Genomic DNA, 8,891 nt, shown 5'->3' with positions numbered 1-8,891 from the left:
GAGAGCACTGTTCTTCCTCTATCTCTATCTCTCTTTCAGAGCTTGAGAGCAAGTAGCCAGGAACAGGCCCCACAAGCGCCAAAGAAGAAGGGGCTGCGGATTTGCAAAAAAGGACGTTCACGTCTTTACAAGATTGCCTCCATGACCGCAGTAGTGCCTCTACCTCCGTCGAGTGGTAGGCGTGTTGGGAGGGTGTGTTCATCACATGCTGTTGGAAGTGCGCACTGGGGCTACAAAACAGTGATGCGGGAAATGTTTTCTGCATCACATGGTGAAGCTTCTGTCGGTTTTTCCACCGCATCTCCCTGTACAGCGGTAGGAAAAGAGCGTGCTTTGCGAGTTCGGTGCTCTGCGGGCAGTCAGAAAGAATAACGATTTCACGCAGCGTCGGCATCACTGGTTTCCATACCTCGCCCGTCTTGTTGCCACGGTCCCAGACGCGAGTAACAGCGGGGACGGCGTCAAACCCCACGGTGCGCAACGCCCGTGCTGCCACCTCGGGTTCCCGAACGCGAAGTAGCAAACTGTCGGAGTGACTTGCAACACAGCGCCGCGGGGTCGTCGGCTCCCCAGCCGAAACAACCTCCACATCGTTACGCAGACGGCTGAGAAATTCCCAGAGAGAGATGCAGTCTGCCTCAGCGCGTTGCTGCATTGAGGTGATGGCGGTTATCATCCAAAGAAGAAGTCCACGGTGAGGCCGAAAAAAAGCTGAATTAGGAGATTCAACACTTGACATCGGCATCGGGCTGCCTTGACCACTATTATTATTATCATCCTTCTTCTTCTTACCTCCTGCACTCATGTTATTCTTTTCATGGCTTGTTGCGCCGCTACGGGCAGCTTCCACTTGTGAGGCCATGAGAAACTCAAAGATGCGGTCGGCCCGCGCAACGGTGCCACGCCCATCCCCCCTCGCTGCCCCGTGCACCTGTGCCTCCTTCGCAGTTAGCTTCTGTTTCTCCGGCCGAATCTTCTTCGCTATGAGAGACCTCCACCGCATCGCACATAGCGCAAGCTGGAAGCTCATGCCATCTGACACCATCTCGTGAGCAAAGTGACGCGCAAGTGCAACCCACCACTTTCGCGCGGCAGCCAAAGGCCGCTCTTCCAGGCGCGTCAAAATACCTCTCGCAAGCAGAGGATCTCTGCTAAATGCGATTGCGCCGCCAATTTCTCCGGCGGTGTCCATACACGTGATGTGCACGTCAGCCCGCCCTGTGCCGTCAAACTCCGGCCAAAATGAAGCCGCTGTGACGGGATGCAGCTCCAGCGTCAAAACACGGGACTCTTTACGTGCGATATTTACAATGTTTTCGGCATTCGCCAAGAAGCGTGCGCCAAGCCCTGTAAGCAAAACAATTGCAGAGTACTCCCTACCACAGTTAAAATTCTTTTGTCTTGAATTCCTGTCACAATAACCATGGAGAGCAATTCCCCGCATTTTTTTTCGAAAGTCATCCTCCCCCACACGCATCGTTACATAATCAACATCGTAACCAATGACACGCAACTTCCATGCATCAAAAAGTTCCAGCAAGTGGTAGTATGGGTACAACAGCAAACCTGGCAGGAATACAGTGATTCCTTCTGGCAGCTGCAAATGACTCAACACCGCCTCCACCATACTGACAGTACTCTCGCTGATAAGAGGCATCTGACTAGATGGATATACACGCTGAACGAGACGCACATTCAAGGGAGCGTCCCTCCGCTTGGAGTTGTGCGTGTTGTCCGTTTCTGTGGTGATCTGTGACGATGTGACTAGCGACAATATCTCACGAGAGGCGACGCGGCAAAGGCGTTGATGCAGCAACACTTCATCACCTCCCATTGCTCGATAGTATGCAAGAAGAGATGAGTGAGCACGTGCTCGCGGGTAGCAATAGAACCATGGTTTCCTGCAGTGTTGCAACAGCTTCTTTACCTCATTCTCCTCAGTAGAAGTGGGGACCTTCGTTGAAGCACCATACCTCCAGTTGTCCCCAATAGATACATCGGACTTCATTCACTTGTATGTACGTATGTATTTTGTCCTTCCAACTACTGCAGGAAGAGTGGTAAAGAATATTTTTTTTAAGCAAAAGTGGGAATTCAATGCGATAATATCAAAGGAGGAAAAAAACAACAACATGTCAAAAGGCTTGATTTAATTCAAGAGATTTCCACCTTCTTCTCGTCACAACTTCTCTTTGGGTTTTGGCACCTACACAGGCATATGTACATAGATACGTATCTAGCAAGAGAAAAAGAATCATGCGTTAGTGTATGTCTATATCAATAGGTACATCAATAGCCCACCCACTTCAGGTCCGACGCCACAAAAGGTACACCTTGACTTACATACACACACAGGAAAAGAATAAAACACCCCCCTACCAAAAAAAAAAAAAAAAATCCAAGTTTGATCCACACTGAAAAAGACCTGTTTTTTTTTTTTGTTGACGTTGTTGTGGCATTTACGTGGTCACTGGAGGTTTAATCTGTGTTACCTCACCGTCCAGTAGAACGGCGGGAATAACCACTCCCTGTGCATTTGTGCGCTCTGTCTCGGTTTTAATACGCTGCGCCAACTGGCGGTTGGATCGACGGAAGTACCCCAATTCATCTTGCTGGACCTTGCTGCGGGCATTGTTCTCCTGTTCAATGGTGTGCAGCAATTGGTTCTCCCGCATCTGCGCCGCCTTTCGCTTCATCAATAGTTCCAATCGTACCTCCTCCAATTCCTTGATACGCTGTTTGAGCTGCGCTACACCCTCATCAGACTCCTCCCGCTGCTTGGAGGCAAAATACATGGCTCGCTCCACGAGAGAACGGTGGGCTGCCAAGGTCTGGTACAACTCATCACGAACACGCAGCAGCAGAATGCCTCGCGTTGGCTCCTCCAGCGTTACCTGCCTAATAAGTTCATCAAAGACCTCTGCATAAATTTCACGTCTAATCGGGCATATACCACTATCCCGAGCACGTCGCTGCTTCAGCAGGTTGACCAACTGCTCATGTAGCTCCGCCACCTCTATACGAGATGACGGCTCCGTAGAGACAAACTCCATAAATGTATTTCCTGTCTCCTTACACACGGTGCGCCTAGGAGGCAGCAATGTATAAAGAATTCGCTCCACGTCAGACAATTTAGTCATGAGAGCTGGAAGAACAGCACCTCCTGGGTACGCCACAGAGCTTGTGTTGACCTCATCCATACGAGCAGCCTTTTCTGCAGCAGGCGAGCTGGTGACAGGCAGCGATGCACGCATCCGCCACGGCAACGCTGTCTCGTTCGGAAAAGGTGCAGCAACCGCAAAAGATTGTGCTGAACAAGTTGAGATCTTTGGAACTTCATCTACACGTGCCACATGAGCAGGAAACGACGGGTTTGTTACCAGCGCTCTGTTTACTCGACCCACATTAAGCAAATCATTTGCGGCATTTTCGCGTGCATCCGCAAGCCTTGAAGCAGGAATAGAGATAGAGCGCCTGAGTGGCTCAGCACCATCTACACTGACGGTGTCAACGAGAACCTTCCGCTGTAGTTTCAGCAAAGAACCCGACAGTGACGGGGTGCACCTGCCTCCTCCCTCTTCCATCTACTTCCCCAGCGTGTTTTATGAGTATGGGGGGTAGGGGTAGGGGTGCGGCAATCCTACTTCTCAACAGAGCGAGAAAAGGGTGACCACGGAAAAAAAAAACACGCACATGGACGGGAGGAAGAAGCACTGCCACCCATAAGTAACAACGGCCGCAACAACAAGAAAAAGCAAAATAAATCGGCAGACAAACTCATATACAAAAAAATGCGAGACCATTCATAGCAGGATCAGCTTTTAACATGTCTCAAAGTGGAATTGAGGTAACTGTACATGTTCTAATACCCCGAAAAACCTCTAACTCTTTATACATCGTATACTTCAAGCGTATTCCCCACCCCCTGTTATCTCTTTCCTTTTCTTCGCTGCTTTGCATCCCCAAACATCTCAGTTCTTAATCAGCGCTTCGCACCGTACGTAAAATCCCGTAGCAGACCAACGGGTCTACTTGTCGCTGCTCCTCTCGTTTCTTCCACATGTCAAGCAGTGAAGCTACTTCTTTTTCTGAAGCTGCCTCGTACAAGAACACGTCCTGCTCCACAGTTCCACCATCGAGATAATCGTAAAGTGTAGCCCCGATCCCAAGCAGTACCCTGATGACACCTTCGTTGCCTGAGCGCAGGGCATACTCCATCGCTGGCACTTGAACTTCCTTTAGCGGATTTGCACAGACTGTTACGACACGACAGCGGATCATCAAGTAACGCACAAGACCTATGTTGTGAACAGGTTCATCGAAAAGGATGGTATAGAGTGTTTCAGGGCTGAGATATGTACGTGATGCCACCGAGAGAGACTCAAATGCCATCCGCACTTGCTCTTCCGCTTGCAAAGACTCCTCACTGTGCTCGTATACTGCCAAACTTCCACGCTTTATGCGGGAAGATGGCCACGTGTTGGGCAAATCCGCCCCCTGCGGGGAAAAAGGAAACACACCTTCCACGACCGACTTCCGCGATTGACTTGCGTCAGAAGAGATTCGGGACGGGAAACGCACTGAAGAACACATTTGATGCAGTGTGCAGATGTATGCCTTGCGTCGTTCCATCATTTTATCGAACAGAAGCAATGCTTGCCCCTTGGCGATTGTATCCGAATCAAATTGGCTCTCAAGAGAGCGGTAATAAAGTTCGTTCCAGAAGGTGTCAAGAAACAAGTCAAGGTGATGCCCTGTCGTCAAGTCACGATCAAGCATCCAGGCCTGCACAAGGTCAGCAAAGGGAGCGCGATCGTGTGGCCCCAATACGGCGAATAGTGGGGTCATGGAGAGAAGGAGATTCAGAGAGGAGAGCTGCTTGAACCGCAGCAAACAAAGATACAACAGACAAAAATAACCGGACTTCAACGTTTCGGTTGAGGTGCGAACTCTTTCCGCTTTTTTCCGCAGTAGATATTCAAAGAGTTCATAATGCCCATCAAAGGCACCAAAGGGCAGCTGCACGCATGATCGAATCACTACAGACCCTTTTTTGTCCCCCTTCCCAAGAGGGGGCAAGTGGCGCTTCGACTGTGTGCTCGTTAAGACAAGTAGAAGCATGACAAGATCACTTTGGTACAGATGCTGCATCCGAGGTCGCGTTGGCAATGCTTCACCAGTCTCTGCGCTTGTTTCTGGGAGAAGTGAGAAGGATGACACCACCAGCGGATCTTTTCTAGGCCTACCATCTTCCACACGCTGCAGCAAGGCACGCCCAAGACACTCCATGAGTGTAAACCTGGATGGTTCATTCCCTTTTGAATCACGTTGAATGCGGCGGCGTATTTCGATCACAACTGCTAGTAGAAAAGGAGCAATAACAAATCTGGATCCATCCCCCAGCTGTGTGCGCCGTAAAAACGCAATAATTGCGGCAGCATCACTGGAAGCCTTTTGCCTTGAAACTCCTCCCTCTTCCTCTTCCTCTTCCTCTTCTTCCTCCTCTTCATTTTCTTCTTCGTCATGATCGTAATACTTCGCATCAAGTCCCCCTTTCCTAGCAAGATTGAGGTGGCTGCCCAATACAGCATCTTCGTCGGCAGAACCAGATGCCCACGAATGAAGAAGTCGCTTTGGTATCTTCATAAGAAGCCACAACAGGAGTCGGATTCCAACTACAGAGCTCAAGTGCTGTACAAGGATGCGCTTAGCCGGAAACACGCGCACCTTCAGCAATGCCTCCATGGTTTCAATGCATCTCCGCTCTCCCGCAAAGGAAATACATTCCTTGTCATGGGTTTCACGTTGATCCACTTGTAAGGCATTCATTTGCATCCGGGGGTAGGTAGAAAGACGGTGGTTGATGTATGATGCAGCGAAGAAAAGGTTAAAGTCCATCGCGGTACTGGGTAGTTCATACGGCAGACGTGCGCCTCCCGTTGCATGGACAGATAACATCGTACGGCAAATTGTAGTGAAAATTGGCATTGCGGCACAAAGGTCCATGCGTAGCCAGTGTTCCACGCAGGTAAGTGAAACAGGTTCTCGCTGTAAGAGACAACAACGCAATGCAGTTCGACTTTGTAGAGCGGCAAGCATCAGTACATCAATGCAAATAACGGAATCCATGTCTAAGTGCCGCGCACTTGGGATTCCCGCCTCGTCATCATCATCTTGTTCTTGTTTGTCAAGGCTATTACTTACATCTTCACTCCCTTCCTTTTCCTCCATTTCACCATCTTCTTCTTCTTCTTCTTCTTCTTCCTCTTCTTCTTCCTCTTCTTTCCCCTCATCCTCGTAGTCCTCATTATGTGTCCTCAATCTAGTGTCGTTCCTTGTTTCTGGGGTTCCCCCAGCACTGTTCGTATGCTTCGTGAGCTTCTGATGCTGCTGGGGAAGTGTGTCTAGCAGATACCACCGTTTTCCATCCACCGAACGCACCAAAAAGAGAACACGATGTGCTTCGGTAAACCGCAGCACCGTTAGATGCAAAGAGTGCGTCGGCCTTAGCGATAGGCTTGCTTTGAAAGAGCGTATGGACGCGTTGCCAAACTCATCTGCCTCCTTACACAATAAAAAAGTCCTCGTTGCCAGTAGGACGTGACTCGGGAGCCAGCCATGCCGTGTCAGCAGCGCCGTTAACAATAGATGCCCGCTTGGCACCTTCCACCACCGTCTCTGTTTTTGCATTTTCTGTATTTTTTGTCATCTCCTTATTCTCTTCATCTTCTTCCTCCTCCTCCTGCTCCTCCTCTTCTCCCTCTTCAACTAAGTCGGTATGCCGACTTCCCTTTGGCGCATCCTGCTCGCTGTGCTCATTTCTATCGCCATCCGACGGCGTCGGCACTGGGGGTGAGGTGTAGCCATACATAAGCAGTAACGTGCGTTCCCAATGGAAAGCGTCATCGCTGAGCAAATGCGGCATCCACGGTGGAGACAACGGCATATTGCGCTGCTCTCCACCGATTTCCTCTTCCTCATCGATCAGCTCTTCCTCCTCCTCTTCAGCCTCTTCCTCCTCAGCCTCTTCCTCCTCGGCACCATGTCCCTCATGCTGCCGCAACTTCTTTGCAGGGTGTATAGACGCCTCAGCAGAAAGACGGACACTCACAGTGATTTTTTCTGGCCCATGACCAGGAAGCAGCAGTTGAATCTCCCGCACGGCTGGTTTGCGTGGTGGCAAATTTTCTTCTTCCTCTTCCGTCCGTTTTTTGTTGTTTCTCTTCTTATCTCTTGCGGTTTCCTCGTCACTATTCTCCGCATCTTCTTCGCCGTCTTTGCGTTTCTGAGCCCTTTCCCCGTCCTTCACGTGCTCGTTCTCCTCTTCTTCGTCCTCACTACTGCTTCCATTCTTCAGCTCTTCTTCCTCGTCCAACAGCTCCTCGTCTTCTTCCTCCTCCTCCTCCTCCTTGCTGAACGCCCTGTTCTGCTTCCCGCTCATCACTCACTGCAGACTTGCGCGGAACAAAACTACGGGGGAAAAAACAAATAAAAATAAGACCAAATATGAATAACAACACGCAGGAAGGCAAATGCGGGCCACGGACACCACGGCGTGGTTGCAGGGGTGGGGGTGGGGATAAGTGAAAGAATAATAATAATAATAATTCAAAAACCAATACACCGACATATCACAGAGAGTGCGTCTGCACCATTCCGATCGTTCTTCGCTTTGCTGTTGCATATTCTCGGGCAATGACTTCCTCCTTGGTCATTGTACAAAAATGACGTGATCAATACTATAAAGTGCACACTCGCATACACAAAAAGGAGTGTAGCACATATATGTCTTTTCCCTAAAAACGGACAAACCCAAAAAACCAAGCAAATTTTTTTTTAAAAAAAACAGCTAAGACTACAAAAAACACCATATTGAGAACGACTCAAAATTTTTTGTCTATACCCTCTTTTTGCCGCAGCGCACATGAAAAAAAAAAAACATGTGTGTCACGCAGATGTCTCACTGTCAAACCTCCACAAATATGACCTCCATCGCAAGCAGGATACAGCTAAGGATGCTGTACTTCATAATCGTGTGCAGTTGTTGATCCTGCACGTAGTCCTTCCCCGTAATTTCCATGGTGTAGGTGACGTGTTTCGTGCCGATCACCACCACGTTGTACGCCAAGGCAACCAACAGCGCCGTACCTAGCGGGGAATACAGGAGGGTGCTAAGGGAAACACACCCTTCCACCTGCAGCGAGTGCGTGACAAGATTCGAAAACAGCTGCGTAACGTTCCGACGGTGGCATCGCAAAGCAACATCGCCGCCACCACCGGTGCGCTGTGCCACCAGCGCGGACCGCAGCGCCGTGTTCCCCCCCAGAAACGCACGACGAGCAAACATGTTTGCGTGTTTGGTCTCTTTCACTCCTTTTTGTACTATCCCCTCTTCTTGTGTTACTCTTTCCCTGTTCAACTAACTTTCCTCTGTTTGCTCCCGCCTCAATACTGCTGATGTCTTTGCACGTATGACTCCTCTTCTTGCAGGGGTCCAGATAGTTCGACCGACAAACAGGCACACACCAGCAAACACGAGGCATAAAAAAAATAAAAAAATAAGGATAAAATGCAATTACCACAGCAGCGTAGGCACGCCACCAGCAACCTCCCCTGCAGAGAGACAATGCCAGAGGCAGACACACACGCTCCCACACGGGCTGGGGATGCATCCATCTGCACGCATGCCTCATCCAGTGGAGGGAGTGGGGGTGCTGAACATATCATTTGTTAACATGATAAATTAGGGAAGGGGGAACTGCTGTGTTTCTTCTCATCTTCCATTACTACTCATCTCTTCTACACAACTGCAGAAAAGCAAAAGTAAAAAAAAAACACAAAAACAACAACAACAACAAACAAACAAACAAACAAACAAACAAAAAACGTCT

At 49.5% G+C, this 8,891-nt stretch overlaps 5 protein-coding genes across 5 annotated transcripts, besides 5 other annotated features; all 5 read right to left on the bottom strand.

Annotated features, from left to right (window-relative positions):
• TraAM80_09301 (uncharacterized protein) lies at window positions 1-2,008 on the bottom strand (the record flags this gene model as incomplete). The annotated part of the gene is made up of 1 exon (XM_029385993.1): window positions 1-2,008. A coding segment is annotated over one exon (2,008 nt), but the record flags the coding sequence as incomplete, so codon positions are not given.
• A 372-nt stretch (window positions 2,009-2,380) lies between these two features.
• Window positions 2,381-2,397: a microsatellite.
• Window positions 2,398-2,459: 62 nt separating this feature from the next.
• TraAM80_09300 (putative 33 kDa inner dynein arm light chain, axonemal) lies at window positions 2,460-3,584 on the bottom strand (the record flags this gene model as incomplete). Its single annotated transcript, XM_029385992.1, has 1 exon — window positions 2,460-3,584. One exon carries the CDS (start codon window positions 3,582-3,584, stop codon window positions 2,460-2,462), a length of 1,125 nt encoding a protein of 374 aa, XP_029234143.1.
• Window positions 3,585-3,978: 394 nt separating this feature from the next.
• TraAM80_09299 (uncharacterized protein) lies at window positions 3,979-6,231 on the bottom strand (the record flags this gene model as incomplete). Its single annotated transcript, XM_029385991.1, has 1 exon — window positions 3,979-6,231. The coding sequence occupies one exon, from the start codon at window positions 6,229-6,231 to the stop codon at window positions 3,979-3,981; it is 2,253 nt and encodes a 750-aa protein (XP_029234142.1).
• A 7-nt stretch (window positions 6,232-6,238) lies between these two features.
• Window positions 6,239-6,284: a microsatellite.
• A 281-nt stretch (window positions 6,285-6,565) lies between these two features.
• TraAM80_09298 (uncharacterized protein) lies at window positions 6,566-7,441 on the bottom strand (the record flags this gene model as incomplete). Its single annotated transcript, XM_029385990.1, has 1 exon — window positions 6,566-7,441. The coding sequence occupies one exon, from the start codon at window positions 7,439-7,441 to the stop codon at window positions 6,566-6,568; it is 876 nt and encodes a 291-aa protein (XP_029234141.1).
• Window positions 7,442-7,587: 146 nt separating this feature from the next.
• Window positions 7,588-7,608: a microsatellite.
• Window positions 7,609-7,966: 358 nt separating this feature from the next.
• TraAM80_09297 (uncharacterized protein) lies at window positions 7,967-8,347 on the bottom strand (the record flags this gene model as incomplete). Its single annotated transcript, XM_029385989.1, has 1 exon — window positions 7,967-8,347. The coding sequence occupies one exon, from the start codon at window positions 8,345-8,347 to the stop codon at window positions 7,967-7,969; it is 381 nt and encodes a 126-aa protein (XP_029234140.1).
• Window positions 8,348-8,813: 466 nt separating this feature from the next.
• Window positions 8,814-8,852: a microsatellite.
• A 1-nt stretch (window position 8,853) lies between these two features.
• Window positions 8,854-8,887: a microsatellite.
• Window positions 8,888-8,891: the final 4 nt, after the last annotated feature.

Source organism: Trypanosoma rangeli (genome assembly GCF_003719475.1).
Source record: "Trypanosoma rangeli strain AM80 chromosome Unknown Tra_15.4_contig_00553, whole genome shotgun sequence".
In the NCBI taxonomy this organism is placed as follows: Eukaryota; Euglenozoa; class Kinetoplastea; order Trypanosomatida; family Trypanosomatidae; genus Trypanosoma; species Trypanosoma rangeli.
Note: the sequence above shows the minus strand (reverse complement) of the source record. Positions and strands in the feature narration are given on the sequence as shown.